Source organism: Didymella exigua (genome assembly GCF_010094145.1).
Source record: "Didymella exigua CBS 183.55 unplaced genomic scaffold M421scaffold_15, whole genome shotgun sequence".
In the NCBI taxonomy this organism is placed as follows: domain Eukaryota; kingdom Fungi; phylum Ascomycota; class Dothideomycetes; order Pleosporales; family Didymellaceae; genus Didymella; species Didymella exigua.
Genome location: NW_022984789.1, coordinates 174,650 through 201,082, shown reverse-complemented (window position 1 = coordinate 201,082; position 26,433 = coordinate 174,650). Strand labels below are relative to the sequence as shown.

At 54.1% G+C, this 26,433-nt stretch overlaps 12 protein-coding genes across 12 annotated transcripts in view; 7 read left to right on the top strand and 5 right to left on the bottom strand.

Moving 5' to 3' along the window:
- Positions 1-310: 310 nt before the first annotated feature.
- M421DRAFT_64302 (xylanolytic transcriptional activator) lies at positions 311-3,315 on the top strand (the record flags this gene model as incomplete). Its single annotated transcript, XM_033596140.1, has 5 exons — positions 311-671; positions 721-738; positions 816-2,244; positions 2,298-3,108; positions 3,184-3,315. 5 exons carry the CDS (start codon positions 311-313, stop codon positions 3,313-3,315), a joined length of 2,751 nt encoding a protein of 916 aa, XP_033448147.1.
- Positions 3,316-5,639: 2,324 nt separating this feature from the next.
- On the bottom strand, positions 5,640-8,478 carry M421DRAFT_421092 (acyltransferase-domain-containing protein). Its single transcript, XM_033592709.1, has 2 exons — positions 6,742-8,478; positions 5,640-6,694 (listed from the first exon to the last, which is right to left on the bottom strand). Exons 1-2 carry the CDS (start codon positions 8,283-8,285, stop codon positions 5,779-5,781), a joined length of 2,460 nt encoding a protein of 819 aa, XP_033448146.1. The 5' UTR covers positions 8,286-8,478; the 3' UTR covers positions 5,640-5,778.
- Positions 8,447-10,869, bottom strand: M421DRAFT_392501 (WD40 repeat-like protein). Its single transcript, XM_033590027.1, has 3 exons — positions 10,296-10,869; positions 9,756-10,087; positions 8,447-9,652 (listed from the first exon to the last, which is right to left on the bottom strand). Exons 1-3 carry the CDS (start codon positions 10,472-10,474, stop codon positions 8,676-8,678), a joined length of 1,488 nt encoding a protein of 495 aa, XP_033448145.1. The 5' UTR covers positions 10,475-10,869; the 3' UTR covers positions 8,447-8,675.
- Positions 10,870-12,017: 1,148 nt separating this feature from the next.
- Positions 12,018-14,114, top strand: M421DRAFT_63697 (uncharacterized protein; the record flags this gene model as incomplete). The annotated part of the gene is made up of 2 exons (XM_033596077.1): positions 12,018-12,564; positions 12,616-14,114. 2 exons carry the CDS (start codon positions 12,018-12,020, stop codon positions 14,112-14,114), a joined length of 2,046 nt encoding a protein of 681 aa, XP_033448144.1.
- An 884-nt stretch (positions 14,115-14,998) lies between these two features.
- Positions 14,999-16,302, top strand: M421DRAFT_101303 (putative isomerase YbhE; the record flags this gene model as incomplete). The annotated part of the gene is made up of 3 exons (XM_033586623.1): positions 14,999-15,384; positions 15,432-15,918; positions 15,979-16,302. The coding sequence occupies 3 exons, from the start codon at positions 14,999-15,001 to the stop codon at positions 16,300-16,302; spliced, it is 1,197 nt and encodes a 398-aa protein (XP_033448143.1).
- A 1,319-nt stretch (positions 16,303-17,621) lies between these two features.
- Positions 17,622-18,617, top strand: M421DRAFT_5564 (COPI associated; the record flags this gene model as incomplete). Its single annotated transcript, XM_033595322.1, has 6 exons — positions 17,622-17,641; positions 17,736-17,810; positions 18,165-18,208; positions 18,261-18,344; positions 18,395-18,530; positions 18,581-18,617. The coding sequence occupies 6 exons, from the start codon at positions 17,622-17,624 to the stop codon at positions 18,615-18,617; spliced, it is 396 nt and encodes a 131-aa protein (XP_033448142.1).
- A 430-nt stretch (positions 18,618-19,047) lies between these two features.
- On the bottom strand, positions 19,048-19,732 carry M421DRAFT_162607 (uncharacterized protein). Its single transcript, XM_033587698.1, has one exon. It carries the CDS (start codon positions 19,484-19,486, stop codon positions 19,097-19,099), a length of 390 nt encoding a protein of 129 aa, XP_033448141.1. The 5' UTR covers positions 19,487-19,732; the 3' UTR covers positions 19,048-19,096.
- A 245-nt stretch (positions 19,733-19,977) lies between these two features.
- On the top strand, positions 19,978-21,619 carry M421DRAFT_5563 (uncharacterized protein; the record flags this gene model as incomplete). The annotated part of the gene is made up of 3 exons (XM_033595321.1): positions 19,978-20,318; positions 20,414-20,955; positions 21,012-21,619. 3 exons carry the CDS (start codon positions 19,978-19,980, stop codon positions 21,617-21,619), a joined length of 1,491 nt encoding a protein of 496 aa, XP_033448140.1.
- Positions 21,620-21,937: 318 nt separating this feature from the next.
- On the bottom strand, positions 21,938-23,148 carry M421DRAFT_162645 (uncharacterized protein). The gene has a single exon (XM_033587699.1). The coding sequence runs from the start codon at positions 22,721-22,723 to the stop codon at positions 22,256-22,258; it is 468 nt and encodes a 155-aa protein (XP_033448139.1). The 5' UTR covers positions 22,724-23,148; the 3' UTR covers positions 21,938-22,255.
- Positions 23,149-23,573: 425 nt separating this feature from the next.
- M421DRAFT_5561 (uncharacterized protein) lies at positions 23,574-24,467 on the top strand (the record flags this gene model as incomplete). The annotated part of the gene is made up of 1 exon (XM_033595320.1): positions 23,574-24,467. One exon carries the CDS (start codon positions 23,574-23,576, stop codon positions 24,465-24,467), a length of 894 nt encoding a protein of 297 aa, XP_033448138.1.
- A 70-nt stretch (positions 24,468-24,537) lies between these two features.
- Positions 24,538-26,040, bottom strand: M421DRAFT_64193 (uncharacterized protein; the record flags this gene model as incomplete). The annotated part of the gene is made up of 2 exons (XM_033596130.1): positions 24,538-24,967; positions 25,073-26,040. 2 exons carry the CDS (start codon positions 26,038-26,040, stop codon positions 24,538-24,540), a joined length of 1,398 nt encoding a protein of 465 aa, XP_033448137.1.
- Positions 26,041-26,215: 175 nt separating this feature from the next.
- The window catches only part of M421DRAFT_421080 (uncharacterized protein), a 1,634-nt gene continuing 1,416 nt past the window's right edge, over positions 26,216-26,433 (top strand). Inside the window, exon 1 of the mRNA XM_033592708.1 lies at positions 26,216-26,338. Coding sequence (XP_033448136.1) covers positions 26,316-26,338 — 23 coding nt within the window. The 5' untranslated portion in view covers positions 26,216-26,315. The remainder of the gene's footprint in view (positions 26,339-26,433) is intronic.

Sequence of the window (26,433 nt, the reverse complement as noted above, 5' to 3'; positions counted from 1 at the left end):
CCGTTGCGGAGGCGGAGGGCTGTCCGGCAACTGTTATGTACTGAGGTACATCGCGATACCGTTCGAACGGTAACGGCCGACCTGCATACGCTCATGCCATGCTTTGACGGCAAAAGTTCTTACCCTGGGCCGCGGAACTAGAGATATTGAATAACGCCTCAGTGCGCACTCGCCACCTTTCAATTACTCGACATTCTTCAGCCAGTGACCCCAACGTTTTCTGTGCTCACATTGACAGTCGGAGCCTTGAATCTGCTGTCCTCGGAATTGGACTCTGTAGTGCGGTCATTTGACGGACGCTAGGAACAATATGTCCACCAGTCTCCATCAATACCCGCCGGGGTTCAGCCTTCTCCACACGCCGAACACTGTCGACTCGCAGCAACACCACGCCTTGGTCGCACAACACACCGGACCTTCACGCACAAGTTCGTTGCAGTACGAGACACTACAGTTCCATCAACGCCCGAATGTCCTTTTAAGTGGCAATGCTGTGGGTAAGCCTCGTCGCTTGCCGTACGCCAACGGACCATTAGCTGCAGCCCCCCGCACGCACCAAGGCACAATGCTTCACGAACGATTAGGCCGAACATCAGGACCCGTGCGACGCAGGATCAGCCGAGCCTGCGATCAATGCAATCAATTGAGGACAAAATGCGACGGGCAGAAACGTAATGTCCTCCCCGACCTTCTTGCAAGGCATGAACTGACAAAACATAGCTTGTTCACATTGTATAGGTAGGCACCACCGTGCTACGACAGCTTTTGTGGTATTGATAGAGTATTTCCATGACTCTGAACTGACATTGCATCAGAGTTTGGTTTGATATGCGCATATCTTCGTGAACGCAAGAAGCGCGGCAAGGCCTCGCGCAAAGAAATAGCCCAGCAGCAAGCTGCCGCTGCGGCATCCTCAGACCAGGGCATGCAGCCAAGTGAGGAGCCGGCAATTGCAACGCCACAGTCACAAGAGACTGCTTCCGAGAGGGCACATAATGAAAGCCCCACACCGTCCAACAATCAGTCAACTTTCCCGGCTCCTTTCGTTCCTAGTCGATCCAATAGTCTGGTGGACACCAGGGCAAGGAAACCTTCGCAGATCTACACAAGCCGAACCATGAGTATGAGTGCCATCGATTCTGTTACGGAACATGTCACGCAATCTCATGACGATCATCTTCATCCACCACAACCACCTCGGATTCAAACCCACGGGTTACCTCAACACGACTTCCAACACATGCACGAGTTTCCACAAAGCCTCGAATATCAGTCGCCGAACGCCATGATCCATCCGACCATGAACCGGACAATTCCCTCTAACGATCATACTATTGAATTCTCAGGTCATCCTTCCATTGCATACATGCCGCAGCCACTGCCCGAAGACGTTCCGCATCTGGACTTTGCAGCTCCTTCCCCCCTTTCTGGTTCGCCGACTTGGATGTTACCTTCTCCGTCTGCCACTTTGTACTCTAGCGGAAATCGCCCCAGATCAACACAGCCTCTACGATATCCGGTCCTTGAACCAGTGATGCCATATCTCACAAATATTATGCCTCTTTCTCTGGCGTGTGATCTTCTAGAGCTGTACTTTGAGAGCTCTTCGGCAGTATATATGCAACCAGTGTCTCCGTACGTCCTCGGCCACGTCTTCAGGAAGAACTCGTTTCTCAGAGGAGAGAATCCCAGAGTCTGCAGTCCGGCTTTGTTAGCAAGTATGCTCTGGATTGGATGTCTGACCGGCGAATCTCCGTACCTAGCCTCTTCGCCAGTGACACGCAGTCAGATGTCGGAGAAGCTTATCAACCTCACCATCGAACTTCTCAAACCATTGGTACATCAAACACCAGAAGCATCCGAGCAAGAGTCAGCCATGTATAACAATGCTGGCATAGTTCAAGGTGTCACAATGGGCGGCTTCGGGATGCCACCGCAATTTTCCGAAGAGCACATTGGCCTCGACTTGCACTTCGGTAACCTAGACGACATAGCGACCTACGTGAATCTGGGAGTGGTGACTTCTGCAAGCGAATATAAAGCGGCCTCTTTACGTTGGTGGAACGCGGCATGGTCCTTAGCCCGAGAAATGAGATTGGGCAAAGAGGTCGTTACTCCACCACCGGACCTGTATGATGAAGATACCTCTGGCAGCTTCGACAGACGTAACACTGTTATGGATCCAACTGAGGAACAGCGCGAGGAACGTAGGCGTATGTGGTGGCTTTTGTACACAATGGATCGGTATGTTTACGTTTGCCTTCGACTAAACCTCTAGTACTAACGTCCCAATGCAGACATCTAGCTCTGTGCTACAATCGACCGCTTTCGTTCACCGACGTGGAATGCTCAGGCCTTCTGCAACCCTATGACGATCACGTATGGCAATCTGGCGACTTCTTCGAAAACTCCGCTCAATCTTTACCAGATTCCACATTTCGCCGAAGAGGTCCTGCCTTCGAATGCGCCGGCCACTCCATATTCGAATTTTTCCTACCACTGATGACAATCCTCGGCGAGATTGTGGATCTTACGCATGCAAGGAATCACCCCAGATTTGGCACAAAAACTGACTGGGACGATTACGGAAAGGAGATCAGCCAACGGTTGGATGCATATGGTCGATCACTACAAGAGATGCAACAGCGTACTGTCCTTGAAAACAGCACTGACGCACACGACTCAGCCCCAAGCGGCGCAACATCGGGCACAACAAACCCATTGTCGCAAGAGTCAATCATGCATGCTCGGATTGTAGTGACGTACGGCACATATCTTATGCATACTCTTCATGTTCTATTGAACGGAAAGTGGGATCCAATCTCGCTGTTGGATGATAACGACCTTTGGATATCGTCGCAAAGCTTCGTCACCGCCACCGGGCACGCAGTCTCTGCAGCTGAGGCACTTAATGACATACTTGAACTTGACCCAGACCTAAGCTTCATGCCATTTTTCTTCGGAATATACCTCCTGCAGGGCAGCTTCTTGCTTCTATTGATCGCAGATAAGCTGCAGGGAGAAGCGAGCCCAAACATAGTACGCGCATGCGAAGTGATAGTGCGTGCGCATGAAGCTTGCATTGTCACTCTGAACACGGAATACCAGGTACGTATTACTGGACATGGGACATATTTCCTTTGATCACGAATGGCGTCATCAGGGCTGACCGGGTCACTGCAGAGAAATTTCCGTAACATAATGCTCTCAGCCTTGCAGCAGATGCGTGGAAGAGGCATGCAAGCTTCCGTAGAGCGCCGCCGGGAGATGCTGAGCTTGTACCGGTGGGGCGATGGGACCGGGCTCGCCCTATAAGACGTCTGTACATGCGCAGCCAGCTAAAATTGTACGTCATGGCAATAACTCTGTCAAGACTTCAAAGCCTGTCGACGGCTCCCCCATCGCTCTCTCCGCATTGAAATGAAAGGATGACTGTGCATGAACCTTGACGAGACCATGATTCTGTGGCCACGCACTCATTGATTGAGGTCCGCAACTGGCTGCTGATTAGCTTGATCTCGGGCTTACGGGACGTACTTGCTTCTCTGGCCGGTGGGTCTTTGCTGGTCATGATGTTCTTGTAAGCCTGAACGCTGGTATAGTTCACGATCTTATCATTAAACGAGTGCAAAACCAGAGTGTTCTTCTTTACCCGGTGGTGGTTTACGATCCGAACCGAAAATTTCCCTGTTGCGCAGTATTCTACTTCATCATTTCGTGCATTGTGATCAGCTCGAGAAGACAAAATTCAAGTTGCCTTGAGATGCACGGCAGAGCTGTCCGGCAGTGGCCTTACCGGTCGTCCTTACAGTAAGTTCTCTCTCAGTAACAATGCAAGACACCGACAAAGGTGTCCAGAAGGGGCCAGCCAAGGTGGAACCGCTCATCAAGGTGGCATCTCAGTGGAGGTTTTAACAAGCTCGGAATGCCCGTAACTGATCTTCGCTGGTCCACTATAGTTGTCACAAGACTGCGCAGCCCCACATGCTCTTCAAGAGTTTGCATAAGCCATGCTGTTCCTTCCGGATTTAGTTTCGAAAGTGCCGTTAGTTGCATGTTGCGGCCTTTGCAGCGAGTATCCGTCACTACCACTAGTGCTAGTGGAAGCGATATCCAACAAGAGCGCAAGGGCAATGCTGGCGATCTTGTGAGTCCGTCACCCCTTCAGTCAGTCTATCCTAAAAGATGCCCGGAAAGTACGTGCGAGCAGCTTCGGGGCCTATCATCACCGCTTCACGGCTGATGGTCAGACAAAGTCACCTAAAGTCGCCATAATGAAGTGAGCAAAGCATCAACAGATCTACAGGGCCTTTCGTCAACGGGTCACAAGTTCAACAAGCGGATCGTCGTCCTGAGCTGTGCAAAGGTATGGATCAGAGATTGGGAAGGTCGTTGCGAGATCGCGAGGTACAACGGATAGATTGCACTAGCTGTGTCGGCATGCGGAGGGCTTCGCATCTTTGCGATCGAGACGTCAACTCAATCGTAACGTCACCGACTGCAGCAAATTCTTGCGTCCTCACGAAGCTTATCGACGCCACATAAAGAAAGACTCAGTCGTCATCTGCACTCAGATCGGGAAAGAAGGTCGGAGAATCGACAGGGCACTATGAGGGACCGATATATGATGCGCCATGTGTGAGCCTGGAAGCGTTACCGGGACGGATAGTCACTCTGGACACTGCGTGTGCCTGGTTGTTGATCTCCCAGACTAGCCGACACAAAACAGAATCTACCCTCGACCAGAATGACCAAAGATATTTTTGACATGCCATCGAGTCTCTTTTTGGTAGTGAGCGACAACATGGGTGTTGGTTTGGGTAACGCCAGGGAAACCTGGAAAGTCGTGCCGGCCGTTTTGTGACATGATGTAAAATTTCAGACTGAATTAACTGGTGGAGATACCGGTAGTCTTGGTCGAAAAGCCAAGCCGTATATCAGTCTGTGGTATAGGCTTTCGTTTCTTTTGCAATTCTCAATGGTTGGTACAGCTGGAACATTTTCGTGCTGACACGCCCGGGATCGGCGCGAAGAACACGCGGTACAAGTGATTCTTTCAACATGCGGACTGATATCGCGCCACCTTCCATGACTCCGGTCGTGTAGTCATTGCCGCTTCGCAGGATCAGTCCAGGGTCAGGAGGGACAGTGCACAATTATGCTTGAATTGGGCGACGTACATTAGGTAGTTTTCGATGTTGAAGGAAACTCCATTTAAAAACCAGGCTCGGAGAGCCACGAAAGGCATTCTAGTATCACAGGAAGTCCCAAGCGACTAGAGAAGATCTAAAAGTGACTTCATCAGCTTGTACAAGCTTCGCATCCCCTGAACCCCTGATCTTTCTGGGTTCGCGTTACTTCAAACTCAGCTTCGGGAAAGGACTTGTGGTCTTAGAGAAGTCGTGTTGGGGCCTTTGAGTTAACAACGTTACTCGGACTTCTGGGTAGCTTATGAAGCGCAATGGGCTGACTCAGAACGGTAAAACAAGCTGTCCAATCTCGAATCCGTAGAAGTCCACCAAGTCAATCGCGTGAGTAGCGCAGCTTCAGAGGATGATCGGCTCCTGACTTAGTTGACACTTGCCAACGATGCCACACGCGCAAGATAAAGTGCCCAAGAGGGCTCCCATGCTCGAACTGTCGTAATGCGGATACTATTAATACTGATGCGTGCGTGTATCATAAACGTGATCGTCAGGTGAGATTTAGTCAACAGTCAATGTGAAGGGAATCTTGTCAATCGGAAGTCTAGATATGTCGAAGAGTTCATGCGGGAGATCAAAGCCTCGCCATCGTCCCCCTCTTCGCCCTGGCCTTCGCCTTGTTTCCAACCTCCTCTCGCCCAATACTCTTTGCATCCAACACATCGCCCTCCCACAACCCCTCACCAACAACATCGACCAAGCCAAGCACTCTTGTCTGCACGGTGGCGCCATCTCTCCTATTCTTGCCTTCTCTCCTACTCGCGCTGATGCGCTCTGCGAATCGCCACAACGGCCCGTCGGCGATGATGCCTTTCGACCCTCTGACGAGTGTCCACTCATCTGCTAATCGAACCGTGGTCGATGATTTTGCGTTTCTACTCTTAGCGACAACAATCATACCCTCCTCTTCGAAGCGTGTGTACGAGTTCTTCAGTGTTTCCTTGTTGACGGCTTCGTAGTATGATAGATCGCCCTGATGATACAACGTCTTGCCTAGTAGTTGCGAGCGATCTTGGACACGTTTCATATCAAGCCATTTCTCGTTCGCCATCGATGGTGTGGTCGTGCTGTGGGTGAGTGGTGGTGTTAGCATCATCAGCGACACGGCGCCCAGCCAAGCAGCTTCAATGAAAGGCCAGATCAGGAAGCAGTAGAAGTCGAAGTTCTCACGGCCGGTTTCCCTCTCTTTATCGCTGAGCTCGACGTACTCGATAATGCCTCCACTATTGCGGGTCACTGTGATGACGTTGTCGGTCTCGAGGCCGGCGATGGTGCGCGCGAGGTTGAAGTCGAGGCCCTCGGTGGGGAAGATGAACTCGCCGCGGAACAACTGCGACAGGAAGCCAACCTGGGCATGCAGGTCTGCATAGGGTATTCTTTGGGATTCGGGAGCACCGCCGCGTTTGACAGTGCTGTAGAGAGCGGCTGACACTAGCGACTGGAGAATAAAGAGATGAATGGTCATGTTGCGGTAAAAGGAAAGCTGAAAGCTAAACGACACGTCAGCAATTGCTAGAATCAGACGCATGATACATACCGGTCCACGGCATAGTAGGTGTCCTCGGGCAATCCAGGCACGAGGCCTACAAGACTGGGACCAAGCACTTCGAGCGCTCGATCCACCACAACACTCGTTGGTAAGTTCCCAAAATGAGCGACTCTGCCTCCTTGGGCGCGGACGCGATCGCACAGCCACTCCACTCTTCTGATGAGCTCAGTCTTGCCGACTCCTCGCCCTCGGAGTGTGAGTAGTACTGTGCCGACCAGTGCAGTGGGCATCACCACTGATACGTCGTTAATCTCGGACAACACCTTGTACCCAAGCGTTCTGAGGAGGCGAATACGGTCTTCATTCGAGTCAAGTTGTTGGGGCAGTTTGCTAGCTCGTTCGCGCTGCTGGTTGATAAACGTCCGTAGCGACCAAGGCTCATGAAAGCGAACATCCACGCGCCCAAGCTTGAGTGACAGCACCGAAGACGATGAGAGGAAATCCATGAGATTCTCTTTCGATTTCGGCTGACCGAGGAGTTCGCTGATGTATGAGTCGACTTCAATAACCTTATCATACTGTGTCGACACCGGGCATATGATGGCATCCTCGACACGCCCACTTGCCACACTATCCAGCATGTAACTCAAGATGCCGAACTTGGGAGGGAGAAGCTTGCCAGTACGACTTCTGCCTCCTTCGACGAAGCACTCTAAATTGTAGCCGCACTGTAACAGTGTGTCAATGTACGCTTGTACAAGTGTGGTGTACAATTGATCGTCTCCAAAGCTACGCCGTATCCACATAGCTCCGGCATGCTGTAGGAAGGAACCCACGACAGGGAAATTCAGGTTATCGCCAGCGACAACAGTTGGTAGTGCAAGACCGAGGCGGTAGCAGATGATCTGCAACGAGACGTAGTCGACGTGGGATCGGTGGCAGGGCAAGAAGATGATCGAGTGCTTCTTACGCGCTGCCTCAGCGGCCACAGTGCGCAGTCGCAGCACTTCCTCACTAGAAACGTGCACGCCTTGGTGGTATGCCCTGGTCAAGAGCTGGGTAGCCAGATAGTATGCGCCGCGTATAAAATTCTTGCTCTCCATCTTGCAGATCATGCCGTCGGTCCATGTCTCGCTGACTTCCAGGAGCGACTCCTCGATTTGTGTCTTTCTCTTTGCCCTCCTGTCCTTCTCTCCCACGCCGCTGCCGTTCTGCGCCTCGACTCCCAGCAGGCCCTCCTTAGCCTCAACCTCGACTCTCTTTTCTGCCAGCTCTCGCACTTTGGCAACAAGCATGGGGTTGTTGAGTACGCGCGTCTTCATGTCCTCCGAGAAGCCGGAGTAGAACTCAGGCTGGCCAACATGGTTGTCAAATGACCGCCATCCTGTCCCGGAGAACTGCAGCGAAACCTCACGTATGAAGTCGAGAGGAGACGAGCGAAAGCGTGCGTAGCTGTTGATGAGTCCCCGGTCGGGCGATTCGTTGTAGCCGACGGCGTGAAGGTGGACGTCGTCATCGGCGGTAATGCTGAGATCAGGCGCATACTCGGAGGTCGTGGCGTGCGATGCCTTTCGTTCTTTGGAGGCAGTCATCATAGACGAGGATGGGACTCTTTGGCGGGTTGTATACAGTAGGCGGGTGGGCCGGCACACCGGTCGCTGGCGGTGGTGTTCAATGCCGATGCTTCATAGGCAGGGTCTCGCTGAGGGCAGATTACGACGCGCAAGTGTCGGAAATCATACAAGCAAGGGTATACAGCGAGGAAGCAATCATAGCATTATGCAGCAAATCATCGGGAGTACTGGGGTTGAAGCGCGTTCCGGCGGCGTGGCGACCCAGCACTTTCCTGTGCCGAGGTTGTGGGAAGCAGCGTCTGCCAATTTGTCAATGCTTCTCGTTGTCGTTTTTCGATGCTTGCAAATGTGCTTGGACTTCGTCTTGATCACTCGGTGTATACTATGGATGGTCTTAGTGAGCTTGTCTCAGAAGACCTCCCACAGACTGATCTTCCCATCTTTGGCTCCTGCCGCAATCCAATGCTTGACTTGCATCTTCTCCTCCCGCTGTCTTTGTAGCTTGCCGAGACCCGTCTCCCTTTTTGCGACCTCTCTATTTACGTCTTGGCTTTGAGAGTCTCGCGCATTATGCTCTAGGTCTATACCATCCAAAATCTTACCAAAAGCCACAGCATAGACACCCTCCTTGTGCCATTTCAGCACCGCAACTTCCTTCAGTGTCTTAGCGCTGTAGATGCGAACTCGTGAGTCCCACCCGCCCGTGGCTAAGAGTCGACCATCTGATCGTGCTGAGAGAGATTGCTGGCCAGCGTGCTTCGTATTTTGAACCTTGAATGGTGCCTGGATGGATGGTGGAGACGGCTGCTGAGGTGCAGATTGTGCAGCTCTTGACAGCGGTGTGGCGTTCGACAGAAGTGACGAGAGACCGCCGGCCTTGGGAGCCGACTTCGTTGGTATTGAAGACTGAACTGGATTTTTCGAGAATAGTAGAGGTTGGTCATCGACGTCTTCTGGTATGGACACGGGAGGATTGTCCGCTGCTTTATCCGTGCAATATCGTTCGGTAGTTGCCTGTGAAGTAGTCGGAGCGAGGGCGTCAGAGTTTTGGCTGGGTACTGAAACTGGTGGACCGTCTTCGTCTCCCTGGGTGGATAAGGAATCCCTCACGTCATCACCCCTCGACGATAGATCCGGGATTCGATGGGCTGCAATGATAGCATCAGCGCCGGAGGTATAATACGTCTTAGCATCTGGCAAGACGTCTATCGACAAGACGGGCTGCGTGTGAGGTTGGCTGAGATAAACAAGCTGAGCCATCCCACTAGTCGAGTTGTCAGCCTCGGGTAATAAGTGTACGGCTGTCAGACCTCCTTCATAGCCAGTGATAACTAGTGTTCGCTGCGTTATAGGATCTCGTACGAGCTTCACAGCCATGACCATCCCTGCATTTGTCAGTACGTGTATAGAAGTGACCGTTCCGTAACAACGGTGATTGCTCAATCTCCCACGGCGAGTCTTCCAGAAATGTCGTGACGCAAGACTCACCTGTATCTTTTGTTTGCGCGTGAGGTACCACACAGCTTAGCTTCTCTTCCGGAAATTGATACACCTCAGCCTTCTTGTCGTCCCTTGCGGGTACCACGATGAGGACTGAGGCATGTGTCTTCTCCGGTCGAGATTGCGTGTCTCTCTCTGCATCATCCGAACCGTGTAGCTCTGCTTGGACAGACGCGTAACACATGGAAAAGGCGCAGAAGTTGAGAGTGTTCACTGGTAGCGTGTGCAAAAGCCATGGCATTGGGCGATCGCTGTGTGACACTTCTGCAGGCAACGCTGTCGATAATGCAGATTCGTCTGCTGAGCGCACTTGCCATATCCTCAGACTGTTATCGCGACCGTGACTGCAACGCGTCAGTCACGAGTTTTCAGAACACGGTCAGAGCAATGGAATGTGTCTCTGAGTATCTCGAAGACCAGTTGGAGATATTGGTCAGATACAGGCAGCCAACCATCAGTACTCACGTTATGATCTTGTCACCACCCCATTCAGCTGTTCCAAGGATAGCTCCATCGTGAGCCTTCCACACCGCTAGCGCACGCTTGGTCTCGAGCTTCCAGTAGATGATCCAGCCATCGGCATCGCCCGTGATAAGACGAGTGTTTAGTCGCGCAAATTGTACGCTGTGTATTTGTGATGCGTGACCACGGAGGATGTAGCTGGGCTGGGCTGGTGGCAGAGTTGACATTTGGCGTTCAATTGCCATGGGTGGTGAATGCAGTCTCAGAAGTGGGCAACCCGGAACGAGACGATCGCCGAACTGTGGGACGGGCGCCTGTCAAATCGTCAAAGGGTGCCGCCTTGCAGTAATGAGACGATGACAGCGCAGGCGCTGCCCGCTTTCGAGGTAGTCCGCAGAGTGTCGTAAAGAACGTTATCGTTGCTATCGTCGAGCAGCAGCGCGCGTCTATGTTTGGGTGCAGCTGAAAGCCATCGACTTGACCTCAACTCTGCTCGACTGAAGCCCAATGCGCCTACCGGCATCCGTCAGGATCCCTGCGCGCATCAAGCGAATGAACAAACGAAGCAAGACCTGCACTTTATTTCTGATATCTTCTGTTTTTTGCTCTGTTCACAACGCGGGGGTGAGAATTGCCGGCTGCTGCAGGGAATAGCTATTTTAGGCGATAGCTTGTTTAGTTCCTCTTACAACTATTGACGGGTCTGGCGCATTTGCACCGGGGCTGGCCATATAGGCGGTCATCATGCATCGGCGCCATCAAGCTGTGAGACTCGAGGCAACGAACATTGCGCGCCACCCAAGACAAGGGCCTGCAGTGCAAGCGACGACATAGATGGCAAACTGCGGGTATGTCTGATAATCAATAGCTTTTCAGGGTTCGAAGTCGCCGAATCCCATTGCAAATCGCAGCCAAGTATGCACATCACTTCCGGAACTGGGCGTGCCGGCGCGCATCATCGAATTGGCGTTTGCTTGTGACAATGCGCTGTGAAGGTCCCGCTGCCTGTGACCTTGATGCAGTCCACTGCTTTCTTCTGCTGTAATGGCGTTGACATGGTGTCTCCGAGTCATGACAGACCTGCACGTTCAGGGAGGTGAGCGCTGGCAAAGTGGCCCTTGGAATCGTCACAAGCGTCACAAGTCAGGGATCAGGGGCGCCTCGCTTGTTCTTGCCGTCTGCAGGCGATCCTTCCTTGAACTCAACGAAGCTGAGCAGCAATCCTTCTCGTCATCGTTTGGCTTTTGCCAGCCAGCCAGGGCAGGGTTTGATAAGCCTTCTCGCGCACTCACAGTGCATATCCAACCCAAGTCACAGCTCGGATACAGGATCAGTCGGCCGCTCACTCCGGTCCCGTAGCTGCTGTACCGCCTTGTGCAGCACCTCGCTTTCGCTCTCCCGCGGGTCTACACAGCAATTATTGCCGAGCCCCCTTCACCTCTCAGCCTTTACAGCTTCCGTGTGCTCCTATTCTTGTGCACGTCACTCCCACATTCTTACCCCACATCCTACCGACGCTGGACTGTTGTCCATAGACACGCCCACTTCACACACACACCGCCCTTGTCTGTACTTCACACTATCGCACGACATCGATTGCGCGCCAGCCAGCTCGCGCCAACCTACATCAATTTTCCTCCAGCGAGTCCACACTCTACGAAAGCCAGGAAGAACAAGTGACGATAATCACGGCGTGCGCAGTCTTGCGTTCCCCTCGTCCTCGAAGCGCTGCGCTGATCGTGGGGCTTCCGTTCCTGACCAGCTGGATGCACTCATAAGGTTGACAGGATGGCTAGCACTGTTGTCGCCACGCCTCCTCCCCGGAACGACTCGCCAAGTAACAAGACATCAAAGAAGAGGGAGAGCGACGCAACCCCAGAAGGCAAGCCCAAGAGGACGCGTACAGGATGCCTGACGTGCAGGGAAAGGCACCTGAAGTGCGACGAGAACAAGCCCTGCTGCAACAACTGTGCAAAGTCTCAGCGCGACTGCAATTGGGGCAAGAAGCTCAACTTCCTAGACACAACCTGCGAAAAGAACGCCTACCTCATCCCCAAAGGCGCTGAATATCAGGTCGCATTCCAAGATGAGTCGAGGATAATCGCGGCCGAGTACGTGGGTGGGCGAGAGATGTATCCCGCAGAAGAGGCCGATACATATATACCAATGGCCGCTAATGGCTTCGCCATGGGTCCACCTGGAGGCCTCGCTCATCCGCCAGGTGCTCACCAGCTGCTTCCACCAATACAGGGTGTGGCTCAGGAGTCTTTCCAACAGGCGCAGCACTACAACTACGATCACCAGCATGTTCCCCAGCAGCATCATGCAAGAGCCCGTAAGTGCTGCCGATATGTTACAGCTGCATAACTCGTACTAAAGATCATAGTTTCGAACTTCTCGAACTCGAACCGATCGCCATATGACATGGATCACGGCGCGAGCCCTGTACCGGTCCCGGCGCGTGACTACCTCAAATCTCAAGAGGAGGTGCTATACATGCAGGTGTTTGTCGAAGAGATAGGGATATGGATGGACAGCATGGATGCGCACAAGCACTTCTCTCGGCTCTTGCCATTCCACGCATTGAATGAGCCTATGCTGCTCAACGCGTTTCTCGCTTGCGGCGCTCGTCATCTAGCCCTTGTGAACCCTAAGTATAGCGAGGAGAAGGCCTTGCACTACTACGATGTCGCGACACGAGATCTCCTTCACTCTCTACAGGATCCAGACCGTGACACTGTTCTTTGTGCAACCACAGCGGTCATCTTGAACGTTTACGAGATCATGGGCGAACGAGCATTGCAGCGGATGAACCATATTGCCGGTGCTCGAGCCTTGATCAAGGAATGCCGGTGGAACGCACGCGCGATCGGCGTCGGTGCGGCCTGCTTTTGGCTGAACGTTGGAATGGAGATTCTCAGTTGCCTTCACTTCAATTGGCAAGTGGCTTGGGATCCTGATGAATGGGGCATCGAACTAGACTTTTCGCCAGAGACCGAATCCGGGAAAGAGGAGAGCTGGACGCACAAAATCCTGTATATTGTTGCAAAGATCTGCAATTACCGTGCGTCGATACCCCGGAATCCCGATATTTCAAGACAGACGCTCCAAGATCGCCATAACGAATGGCTGCGCCTGAAAGACATGGCAGACAGGTGGAACGAAGGCATCCCTCGCACTATGCATCCTATGGCATACCTTTACCCTGGTCAAACCATTTCTGGCTCCGCATTCCCGGAAGTTTGGTTGATCAAGCGAACATCCATCGTTGCCAGGTTGTTCTACCACACGTGTCTGGTCTTGCTTGCCCAGATCAATCCCATCCAAGGATCCAATGAGCCAGAAATGTGGAGCATGATCGAACAGAACTCCAAGTTCATCTGCGGTATCAGCGCCCACGTGAAGGATCGAGGTGTGGCTAGCGTAGCTCTACGCTCTCTTGCGATTGCGGGCGAATGTCTTACCGATCGGCGAGAACAGGAAGAAATACTCCAGATCTTCGATAAGATACGTCAGGAGACAGGCTGGCGGATTGGTTTCGTGAACACAGAGCTGAAAGCGAAGTGGGGATGGGATGTACAGGACCAACAGCAAGCCAATGGCCACGCTCAGGACGCTGCAGCCTTCCAGCAACAGCAAGCACATCAAGCTCAGGTTGTAGTGCAGCAGCAAATGCAGCCTCTACCGACACAGCCCCCTATTATTCGACCAAGGCCCCCACCAGGTTTTGGCAACCCACTTCTTGTGGCAGACTTTAACATGCCACAGCATCCTTATCAGAGCCATTACGTGCCGGCGAACTTCATTCAGCAGCAACAGCCGGCGACACTTCTCCAGCCACCTATTGCTGTTGCAAACGGCTTTGGCGGACATCAATTCTACTAAGCACCTTCTTGCGATATACCTGCAGCCCTCAGGCTCATTCTTTTCGATTCTGTATTACCGACCGGCCTATGCATTGCTCTGGAGCGACGGCGTCCTTGAACCTCTTTCGATAACTAATCGGAATGTGGGCACACAAAAGCGCACAAGCGCTGCTTATGATGTCACGACCAGCAATACTCGACATTTCGAAGGAAAGCAGATGTTGCCGACATATCGACTTGCATATTGTACATATACCCCAGACGTAGCGTGTTGAGTGGATTCATAATGTCACGCCTACAGTCAGTACCACAGTTGCACTCCCCTTATTTCAAGTTTCTGGCCCTGCAGGTTCCTGGCCTCTTTCAGGTTCTATCACTACAACCCATGTTGACCTACAGGTCCACCGTTCTACTGATCAAGATCACTGGATAACCAGGAGAAACTCTTGACTAATGTTCACCGAAGAATTTTCTTCCCTTGTGTAGGTTTGAGGCACGTCATCCACGCCAAGACATACTCAGATTACTCCGGATGTTCCCTGTTCTTGGACGGAGAACTTATCCGAGAACAGGCAAAGTGTAGTCCATCTCTACCCCGCAGTAGACCCGAAGTATGTCTTACTGCGCTTCCTTTACCTTGGCGGAGCGCATACCAAGTACCTGACAGAGCGCATTCCACACGCACAAGCCTTGAACTTGACTTGGTAGCTGGCTTGAGCCGATACTGCTGGTGGAAATGGAGTCTTCCCTCGAAGAAGCCAAGGAAGACAACGGTAAGTGCATTCGGTCGTACAGGTTGAGTTGGAGCATCCTGCCTTGACTGAAATATTGCATCTCCGGTCGCTGTGCGCTTTTGAAAAAGTTTAACGACAATCCTGTGAGCCGTTGTCATTTCGAACCAAAATGCTTGCCCCCAATCTCACGCCTTTTCTCTTTTCTCTCCTTCCTCTCCTGACAAATGCAGCAACTCTCTTCGCTGCACAGTCGAGCGGCCACTTGACCACACTCTCACTCACCCGCCATGGCAAATCCTACAATCTGTCCGCTACATCCACCACACGAGAGGCTGGCGGCAACCCTTCATGGCTTAACATCGATACCAAACAGAGACTCCTATACTGTCTAGACCGCGGCCAAAGCAACGCAACAAAAGGTTCACTTAACTCCTTCAACATCGGCTCAAACGGCGTGCTAGAAAAGATCGCCAGCGTTGATGCACCATTTTCGGGCGTAGCAGCTGAGTACTTCGACCTCGGCGGCGGGAACAGAGCATACGTGACTGCGAGCTAGTCCGTCTTGCCCCTGCACAATCTATACCCAAGACTAACAAACACAGCAATCAATCAGCAATCGCAGCCTTCTCGTTCCCTTCAAACGGGTCTCTCGAGCCACCGGCTCAGGTTTTGCACCCAACATCCGCCACCACGGGGCCCATCCCCAGCAGACAAAACGGCAGCTTCTCGCACCACGTCATCCTCGACCCGAGCCAGAAATTCATCCTGGTTCCTGATCTCGGCGCCGATCTCATACGCATTTTCACGTACCACCCTGACTCCGTTGCCCCGCTGACTGAACTCACGCCGCTCAAGACAGATCCCGGCGCGGGACCAAGACATGGCGTCTTCTGGCGCACACCCGGACAGGGAAAGGAGGAGTGGTTTTTGCTGTTCAACGGTGAATTGAGTCAGAAGGTGTACTCGTATCGTATCACGTACATTGAGGGTGGGTTGGAGTGGGAGAAGGTGGGTGAAGTGACGGCGTTGGGGGAGCTGGGGGAGGGGCTGGAACCGAATCAGGCGCCGACTAGTGAGATTGCTGTTTCTGTGAGTCTTAACCTCCTTTCTTTGCGCTGATCGGTTGTGGGCGCTGGCTAACAGAGATAGCCTGATCGGAGGTTCGTTATCGTGAGTAGTCGCCAGCACTCGTTCAATCTGTCGCCGCTGCATCAGAAGGAGGACAGCGATTCGCTGTCGACGTTCAGGATTCAGGACGATGGTGCGTTGAGTCTGGTTCAAATTGCTCCGTCTGGTGGCCACCTGCCAAGACAGTTTAGTCTCAACAGGAAGGGGGATAGGGTTGCAGTCGGGCACCAGGTCAATAGTACTGTTGTCATTTTAGAGAGGGATGTTAGGAGTGGGAAGATTGGAGAGAAGGTCGCGGAGACCGTGGTCAGTGGTCCTGTAGTGTTCGTTGGCTGGGATGAGTAGATTTCTGATGGTCTCTAGGATCGAAGAACGTGGCAGTCCGAGACAGAACAGCATTGTAGTGAAAAGTATGACTAAATCCTTGAGCAATATTGCGTCCTTTCTCCTTCGCGACATCATATCTTTGAGAATATCTTCGTACTCAAGAACTGACGGAGATACATCCCAGTAAGGCACGACAAAGTCGTTGAGCACATTGTCGAAGGGCAGCACGACTCTACGGTGGAAAATCGAGGTTGATCCTGCCCTGAGCCTAGCGAGCCGTAGATCTGCCGCGTCTGCTGTGTCCACGATACATCAGAAGTCCTCGACCAAGCTGTTAACATGCTCAGATCTCAGTGAGGACAATTGCGTGAAACCGTTTTCGATCGGAAGTATTATATTCCGGATCCGGACTACTGTTGTCTTGGGATCCGTATGCCAGTGAGGGCTCCAGGAGCCCACCAATGGCCCGCTAGGAATCACAGTCCATCATGTACACGGCGACTTGTGCATAGATATGAACACAGAAAATAAACGCCGCAGCCGACAAGACCACCACGTCAATGTATTAAGAAGTCCGCGAAACTGGGCCTTCTGGTCGTCGTGAGCCTGAATTGGCAACTTTAGTAATGACCAGGTACATGCCGAGAGTATGCGTACAGCGTCAGCACAGGGTCGCGAAAGGAAGGCACTGATGACGCTTGTCAGTTATGACTTCATATCAGATTCGACCATTCTTTACCAGGTAAGGAAAATACAAGTTTGACATGTCGAGCAACGGGGCAACCAAACCAGGCTGACGTACAAGGTATTGGCCGACTATGTCTGTGGCTCCGGCCACATGAAGAGAATCGTCGTTCCAGCTGATTCTGATCACTGCTGATTTCAGGGGTCCAAATATCTGAAGCTGATGTTGAGGTGTGAACGTCAAGCAACATCACGTCTAGACACGAGCTGAGCCGTGGCTTATAGGGCCCCAACTGAGGGAAGATGCATTTCCGACTTTTGGCCGCCGTGTTTGGTGTCTCAATTGCATAACAAGTAACCCTACATAGGATCCTGCTGTTCTCAAGCGAGCTTGCTCAACATCACTCGATAAAATACACCAGTGTGAGGAAGAGAGAAGAGAAGATTGGGTGTGTGGCAACGCACAGCCAATGAAGCGTCGTAGCAGCAATGACGTTGTTTCGGCGACGCTTGGCTTCCAACACAACGCAGCTCCGCCGCAACCTTGACAGCTGTCACGCATCACCCATCTCATCTCCAGACACCCGTCAACCTCTCGCGAACCCGTACAACCAGTCGTCAAACTGCGGTATTCACATCTCTCCAGCTCCAACATGGACTTCTCCGATATCTTGTACGTACCTGCGAAGCTGGAGCTTGAGCTCTACCAGGCAGCAGCTCTCCACACAGCCATTGGCATCGAAGCCTGTAAAGCTAACAAATCGCAGTCGCATGGTGAACTTCGCCGTCGCCGCCTTTATTGTGCTCGGTGGTGTCGCGAAATTGTTCCCTTTCAACGACTTGTGAGTACACCTGTTCAGAAGGTCTCATGCCCACAAAGGCGCGAACGCCTGCCACACGTCCAACCTGTGCCGACGCAAATTGAATTGCCGAGAACAAGATAATTGCACACGTTCATCGAGTCCGAACAACGGCCCAAGGCCAAAATGAAGGGTGGCTAGTGAACTTGGTGCGAATGCGCTGGGAGTTGAAACACCTCCTCGACCTGTGGCAGACGACCAACGCCATACCTGCTACTTTGCACATGCCAGCATGAATTTTCTGCATGGTCATTCAGCATACGGACCATGGACTGGCGAGCTTCGCAATTTGGACCGTGATGAGAAGGGACCGGACAAAGCTGACAGACTGCACAGCTCAAATATCATACTCGGTGTTTACCTGATCATCTTCGGTGCCGGTACGTAACACAACCTAGCGCAGAAAGTGTGCAGAGACTTACATTCGCACAGGTACTGCCCTGCTTGAGTTCCAGATTCCCCAGCAGGTCGCACGCTATGCGTCTTTCATGTTCTCCTTCCTCGGCCGTGGTATCTGTACGTATCCAAGCAACTTCACTGCAGGCACGAAGCTAATTTTGAGGTAGTCTACGTTTTCATCGGTTGCGTAACTGTTGGTAACGGCTGGTACCGCATTGTTCCTGGTACCATTGTTGGCATCATTGGTCTTGCCTATGCTGTTCTGGAGTACATCCCTTCGATTGAGCCCCCTGCGAATATGCGGTACGTCTGAACAATAGGTATTCTTGAGTGCGATATTAATGCAATGACAGCGATGCCGACGCTGGCTGGGGCGCTGAGCAGGTCTAAACCCCTAAACTCGTGCCCGAGGATGGCGGTCGATGAATCCTTGAGCGCACGTCCGTTTCTAGCATTTGAGCCTCGGTAGCTGTCCGTTGTTTTCTTCTTGTACTAAAATGCGCTGCATGGGGCGGCCGGTCTGGCCAGGCGAACTGCAGTCAACGTCGGCAAGATGCTGCCGACGTCCTTTGGCGCAGTGTTAGAGATTCATGAGAGGATCAGAGAGAAGTAGAGAACTGGTTTGTGGGATGCTCTTCATCACAGCGTCTACAGTCCACATCCAGGGGCTTTGTATACCATCAATGATTGCTACACATCAAAGCAAACACCTGGGCAGCAAACACATCATCCACACGTGCTCGCTTGTCTTAGTGTCCGCGCTCGCATGAGACGGACCCAGACTTCGACTCTGGTCCCAACTTCCTAGCGCACGGGCCACGGAGATTACTTGATCGGATTCCACGGCCTTTCGAATCGTGTTGAAGGATTCACGAGGCGCGATAAGATTTGACGCAATATGACACAAGACGATCGTTCCGATATCCTTGTGCTATTCTTTGGACTCTGACGAGGGTGCCAGAGGAAGTGCAGCGAGCAAATAAACATGCTCCACTACTCTCGGCTGGGATCGAATGCGCGGAACAGAAGGGATCTCGAGGCGAACGGCTCCAAGTCCGCCGACAGTTTGCCAAGCTGCAAGGCTTGGAGCAGCTTGACAAAGTCACAATTTTCCCTGTTTTCGTTCGTTGCCACAGAGCGAATAGTTTAGGTGGTGGCGATGACGAGAGACCTTTCCGAGAGAATCCCACGTGAATACAAAATATCAGAAACGTACAGGTACAGGCAATTGAGTTCGTTGTTGTCATAGCATCTTTCATGTTGATGGGTCTTGCTGGTTGTTTCCAGGGTTCGTATAACGCTATGATCCGCTTACTTTCGGCGGGGTGCGATTGGCTGTACAATGCGAAGGCGGTGAATCAATTCTGGTTATGCACATCGAACTCACCGCACCAACGAGGCTTCGCCATTGACTATCATAACCCGACCTATGACAAGGAGTAATACCGAAGCGCATGACAACCTCCCTTGCTGACCACAGACCCCCATAAAGACATACTCCGTCCTTACAGCGTGCCACCCACACCTAACACCGTGAACCAACCCCTGGGGTCACCCGCATACCGTTCCAAGGCTCCGCTCGCGTCACTACGCCTTGTACCTGTACTTTCATTTGTTATCCGGTTCGCGTTCCCCGTGCCGAAGCACCTCCTCTCTCAGCCTCAGAACTCCCCTCCTCCCTTCCAGGCAACATTGCGTTTTCGCATTACTAGACCGCGCGCATTCCGTGAGCCGGAAGGTCACTGCCACAATGGCGCATCCTTCAGGCAACGGAGGCACTTCACTTGCTCCAACGCCCACTCACCCACACCACTTATCGCGGGAGTCAAGCAAAGAAGAATTGGAAATGGCCGAGAGCCTCCGACGTCTAAATCAGGTCCAAGATGCTCAGATGTCCAACACTGGATCGCCTTCCAGAGAACGATCGGGCACACCGGAAGACGACCAGAAATCCGAGATTTACCACTCACTCGAGGATGCCGTACCTATTGCGGGTGCAGCGGCCTCACCGATGCCCTCGACCTCGTTATCGTTTCCACCACGGAGTGTTGGCGGCGGAGATAGCGCGCCTATAATTGGGCAGGTCTGCAGGTATGTTGCTTAGCTTGTTTCAAGATCCGCGTGTCGGTAGATGCTTAGCATTCAGGACCCCAAAAGGCGTATTCAGGTATACTGACAAGGTCAAGCAACTGTAGAACTACACAAACGCCGCTATGGCGTCGTTCGCCAACAGGAGAGACCGTCTGCAATGCATGCGGACTTTACATCAAAGCCAGGAACCAGCAACGTCCAGTCAACCTCAAGCGTAACACTCCTTCGCAACTAGGTGTGCCGGTGCAGCAAAGTCCGACTCCCAGTGCCACCGGCAAGCAAGATATCTCCCCTGGGAATATTGCTTCGTCGCCTCGCGTTGCAACTTACGTTGCTGCGGATCAGATGGCATCAGGCACCTGTCCAGGAGGTGGCAGGTGTAACGGTACCGGAGGACAGCAAGGGTGCAACGGGTGCCCTGCTTTCAATAATCGCGTGTCTAAGACAGCCAAATTTGCGCTGCAGCAAGCAAGTACCTCAACGAAGCCCGCAGATGGCTCGAACGAGAACAGTACATCCGGGTCCTGCTCAGGATCAGCCTCGACAAGTGCCATTCCAGCTTGCCAAAACTGCGGCACCACTATTACACCTCTCTGGCGAAGGGACGACGCTGGTCATATCATTTGCAACGCCTGTGGTACGTAGAGTGTGGTGGAGACTGCGATATGAATGTCCGCTGACGATGCTACCTAGGTCTTTACTACAAGCTTCACGGCACCCACCGACCTGTTGCAATGAAGAAGCAAGAGATCAAGCGTCGCAAGCGTGTCGTACCTGCTGGGGACAACAACTCACAAGCCGCCCCTTCTGTCGCCAACTACTCTCTACCCCAGCGCTCATCGCAAAACCCTGCTCTCGACGGGTCAGCATCTCCTGATCCCATACCGTCCCGTGAAGAGTATACTCCGGAACCTAGAGGTCCTCTGGCGGTTGACTTCACCCACTACAGAAACAATAACAACAACAACAACAAGCTCAATGTCATATCCAATCCCTCTGTACACCCAGGCGCTCCTTCGCCGCGAAAGCGTAGTCTGAGCGCTACCATGGACCCCGATGAAGTGCCGGCAAAAGCCGCAAACCCTGCGCCGCACCGACCGAACGCTATATCCTCGATACTCAATCACCCGCGTACCGAAGAGTCCAATATCGATCCATCCCTTTCCGTACCCCTACGCCCTTCCGGAGGGTCTTCGCCGAACCCGACAGCGACGCAGGAGGATAAGAAGGCTCGACGAGAACGGTTGTTGCGCGAGCAAGAGCGGATAGCGGCTGAATTGGCTGAATTGGGGCACGATTGAGAGTGTCCCGGCGTTCATGGATAGGCAAGACAATTGGTCGGCCTTTTGATTTTGGGAATAATGTGACGAATCACGAAGTAAAGCGATACCTAAATGGGTGGGAAGGTGTTATGGATGTGCGTGTGTACACAATACTACGGCGCAAGGGTTATTCTAATCGTTCACCAGCTACCAGCGCGCAGACACCAATTTTGGAGCGGTGTCGCAGCTGTTGGAGCTGCGTGATCTCTACTCCACCAGGGCGGTTGAAGAAGTGCTCATCCAAGGCACCACAACGTTGGCCTCGTATCTCGATGCACTGTTGAGACTACATGGTAGCAATCATACGAATTTGTCTACTCCACTGTCTTCTTCGGTGTCCAGCGCTGCTGTTTCCCCAAACTTGACTTTACGACTGGTTGAGTCAGCCTCCTATGAAGGGTAGACCAAGGCTTTTTCGACAGCGTGATCCGAGCTTGAGCGTGCTTGAGTTAAGGTACGCCAAGCTTACACACTCGGGTAACTAGCTGATGAAGATCCTCGTGCAATGCATGTGTGGCTCACACTAGTTTACTCCACTCCGGGGCAATGTATGCTTGATTTCAACATCACGGCTCCCAATAGGAAATTGGACAGACCGACCATCTCGACTACACGCTACGTAAAACAACCGCATCCATTTCCCACTATCACATAGATTCTGCATACAACATGTCTAATGATGGCATTGGCTTCATGGACCACAATTGGCCCTTCAACACTATCACGAACAGAGACTCCCACAGCCTCCACGTCGGCCAACGAAACAGATGCAACATCCTCACGGTCCTCTCTCAGACCTTTCTCACGGTGTTCGAACGCTTCACCGAGAGTACCTGGTCCAAGGACGACGTTCGAATCCAGTACGCCAAGATGGACTACACGCCAGAGACGAGCTCTATGTTCGTGCTTGCAGCCGATCAACTCCCGATCACGGTGGCAATGGTCGGGGAGAGATGGGCCAGGACGGTGACGAGCCCTGAGATTGGGGAGATTGAGATGCTGGTGGTGGACGTGGTGAAAGAGTATCCCAATATGACAGATGGCTGGTTCAGAGATCAGACTCACGACTCGAACCCTCCACATGGTGCCTGATTATTTTCAAGTGCTTCCATGTTTCTTCTTTGCACGAAACCGGTGAGAAAAGAAGTCTAGCTAAGAGACCATCCAAATGCGGATTTGCGCTGCCAACCTTGTACCTGAAAACTTCGCCACTCGGTTCAGAGTAGCGTGAGCGCTACCGGTGCACTAGATGCCCGAAAGGTTGAGATGGAGCTTAAGGTTTGGGCTGAATGTAAATGTACGCGTGCGGACGACGCAGCCCTTGGGTCAACCTTGCGAATGAGATGACCGGTACTCCAGCCAGTACTTCAGCCAGTACTTCAGCCCTCGCCTCAAGCTTGACTGAACATACCGAAAGTATTCCAACAAGCCATTGCTAACAAAATGTCTACAGCAGCGAGGTGAGAAAGCGAAAGCCGCGACAAAGGAAAGAATAGCCGTGCCAGGCAGTCGTCAATGACATGCACAAGAGGCGCGCTCTGCCCCCCCCCCCCACATTTCCCCCAACAATCTCCACACGGCCGCAAACGGTCTCACGTTCTAGAAACTCGGTAACCAATGCAACATTAAACGATGGCTAAGCTCGGATAGGCTTCTAGTCGTACGTTGTTACTGGACACACACGCGACCCATCTACAATCGTTTGGGACAACCGCGCAACCCAATGGCTCGCGCTGCTGATGGGCTGAACCACAGTCAGTAACTCCGGCGTGATGGAACCGGTAGTCTCAAGGACCTGGGCTCGTCATTGCACTATCCATCTCGTTGTCGCATCAATGCAGCCCTCTCGCACAAGCCTCCTCAGTTCTGTCTGTCTCCTTTCCTGTCCATCTTCCATCAGCAATGATCAAGGGGACGCCCACTGTCGTTCACAATGACTTTCTCTTCACCTTCGTTACGCTCGTTGTCTCCTTTTTCTACTCAAGTCTGCGATGAAAGACCTGAACAGCACAATGTCAACAATGACAATCGCCGCCGCTTCAACGGCAACATGGCCACACAATCGAACAGCTCCAGACTGCTTCTGAGCTCGAACCACATAGCAACACAGATGCGCGAGCCACTATGCCCATACGAGCCCGAGGACACGACACAACGCGCTCCAGCGCGATGGCACATGGGCGTGAGCGGCTCACCTCGCCCCCCAACCCCACCGCCAACACACCTCCCGCCGCTGCGCCGCCGCAGCGCACCACCCACCCCGTTCCCGCCCACCGACACGCGGCGCCACGGCATGATGCTCGCCCCACCACTAGACACAGACGAAGACCTGCCCTCCTACTCAGCGCGGGACATGGCCTTGCGGCGCCACACCCACCCCATGGCGGCCTCGGAGCTGCGTCTCGAGCCCCCTTGCGACGGCCTAGTCGCAGCCGCGGCGGACCCGCCGCCAGCATACGCAGCGGCCGATCCGTGCCTGTTTCCCGGTGCGGCGGGGCGGCGCCCGAGCCGCGTGGCGAGGGCGCTGCTGTGTCCGTTTGTGCCGGCGGGCGGGCTGCTGGAGGGCGCGGCGGGGTGGGCGGATCGGTGGGCTGCTGGGGTGTGGGGGAGGGCGAGGGACGTGCCGCGGCGGATTGAGGATAAGCGGGCGAGGCGGAAGGTGCGGTGGCTGGAGGAGCGGGGGTGGGGTGGGGATGGTAGTGGCAGGGAGCAGGCGGCGGGGCGTGTGCGATGCAGTGAGGATGCAGGGCGTGTGCGATGCAGTGAGGATGCGGGGCGTGTGCGATGCAGTGAGGATGCGGGGGTGTGCTATGAGCATTCTGCGTAGCCGGGTAGTAGGAAAAGGCGTATAAAACTTCATTATAATGTTCTTTGTAAATGCTTCTTGCTTGGTCTCATCATACAACCACCCGCCTCAACGCCTCAGTCCCACCCAGCACCTTCCGCCCCGTCACAGCATCCCTCCCTTTCCCGCTCTCCCAGCGGCCCTCACGACTCCCCTCCTCGCGGCTCCACTCGGCGTCGCTACCCTCTTGGTCGAGGCCCGCCGAGCCCTCCATGAAGGCAACCTGGCGGTCGTGCTCGCCGGCCACCCAGCGGTGGATGCACGTGTAGCAGTAGACGAAGCCGGTGGGGCTGGCGGTGGGGTTTACGACGGGAGAGCTGCAGATGGGACACAGCGTCGAGTCGGAGGGGAGCGGGACGGTGAAGATGGGCAGCAAGGACGAGGCGGCGATGGGGGGATCGATTGGTTTGGGTGGTGCGTTGTGGTGCTTCTCCGACGTGGTCCCCGACGTGGTCCCCTCCGTGGTGCCCGCTGCTGCACGTCTGCCCTCCGCGGTGCCCGCTGCTGCACGTCTGCCCTCCGCGGTGCCCGCTGCTGCACGTCTCCCCTCCGCGGTGCTGGCTGCGGCCTTGTTTCTGCGGCGCGACAGCGAGACCGAGGACGGCGGCAGCGACGGCAGGACCGGCGGCGGTAGGTCCATGTTCTCGGCGGCCTTGCGCGACAGCTGGCGCGCAAAGTCCGAGGCGTGCCACCACTCGAGGAACTTGAGCGCGAAGATGGACGTCGGGAGCAGCATCTTCAGACTGCTCAGCAGGCGCGGCTGCACGCTGCGCGCCAGGTTGCGCGGGCTGAAGATGCTGCCGCCCTCGCCGGGCCGCGCGGGCCCCACGCTCTTCGCGCTCGTGAGCGCTTCCACCGCAGCGTGGTCGGCGGCACCCAGTCGTCGTATGCGGGTGCCGATGATCCACAGGAAGGGCGAGTGGTACTTTGTGCTGTCGAAGAGATAGGCCATGTTGAAGACGAGCAGCGAGAAGTAGTAGGCCGCGTTCACGCCGGGGTAGAGGTTCCGCAGAAACCACTTGTACCCGTGCATCAGCCTGTCCCGCAGGCTCCTGCTGTGTGCGTCTCGCCCCCGGCTCGCGTCGTAGCCGGGCCCGAGCAGCCCGCGGTGGGCCGCGTGCATGTCGTAGCCCTCGTCCAGCTTGCGCTTCAGCCACGGCAGGCCGACCAGCACGGCGAGGTTCCGCCACACGTCGGCGCTGGTGAGGCGGCTTGCGTGGCGCACGCTCTCGGCGGCGCCCATCTGCGCGCGCGGGAGCTCGCCGCCGCGCACACGCAGCACGCGGGCGCGCTTGAGGCTGTAGAAGTTCTCGGTGAAGGAGCCGCCGTAGGTGCGCAGGAAGTGGCGCTCGACCAGCAGCATGACCAGCGCGTAGACCTCGTCGAACGAGTTGAGGACAGGGAGCAGGTAGCGAGGGTAGCGCGGCGTCGCGACGGCGAGCAGGTAGCGCAGCGAGGGCGGGAGCAGCGCCGCGAGCTGCTGTTCCGAGAGCAGCTCGAAGAGCGAGGGCTTGAGGTCGTCGACGCCGGACTGGAGGGTCGGGAGGAACTCCATCGTGGCGGCGGGTGTGTGTTACTGGGGGCGGCGCATTGGGTCGGGGCTGATGGGGTGTCAGTGGGTGTGGAGTGGGTGTCGACGGGTGTGGAGTGACGGCGGACCGAGGCATAAGATACCGATGGGTACCTAGATGCACGAGCGGGTCCATCCCGTCGCGTCGCGCTGCGTCACAGCCAGAGCTCCAACACCACCACACCAGCATTGCCGACATGACGGACACCACGATGAGGCCGACAGACCATGCGCGGTGTCGGGAGCTGGAGCATCCCGACATGGTCAACTTTTCCGTCTCAGTGTAAGACACCGCCGACTCTTTCTCTCTCTCCCTCTCTCTCTCTCTCCCTCTCTCTCTCTCTTTCTCTTTCTCTCTCTCTCTCTCTCTCTTTCTCT

Excerpts from the sequence above, each read along its gene's own strand:
- M421DRAFT_421092 (XM_033592709.1), bottom strand. The coding sequence starts at position 8,285 with ATGACTGCCTCCAAAGAACGAAAGGCATCGCACGCCACGACCTCCGAG. Across the intron at positions 6,695-6,741 it reads ACCTACTATGCCGTGGACCG|CTTTCAGCTTTCCTTTTACC; the intron begins GTATGTATCATG and ends CGTGTCGTTTAG.
- M421DRAFT_392501 (XM_033590027.1), bottom strand. The coding sequence starts at position 10,474 with ATGGCAATTGAACGCCAAATGTCAACTCTGCCACCAGCCCAGCCCAGC. Across the intron at positions 10,088-10,295 it reads ACCAAGCGTGCGCTAGCGGT|GATATGGCAAGTGCGCTCAG; the intron begins GTGGAAGGCTCA and ends TAACAGTCTGAG. Across the intron at positions 9,653-9,755 it reads CGCGCAAACAAAAGATACAG|GGATGGTCATGGCTGTGAAG; the intron begins GTGAGTCTTGCG and ends TGACAAATGCAG.
- M421DRAFT_162607 (XM_033587698.1), bottom strand. The coding sequence starts at position 19,486 with ATGAAAGATGCTATGACAACAACGAACTCAATTGCCTGTACCTGTACG.
- M421DRAFT_162645 (XM_033587699.1), bottom strand. The coding sequence starts at position 22,723 with ATGTGGAGGGTTCGAGTCGTGAGTCTGATCTCTGAACCAGCCATCTGT.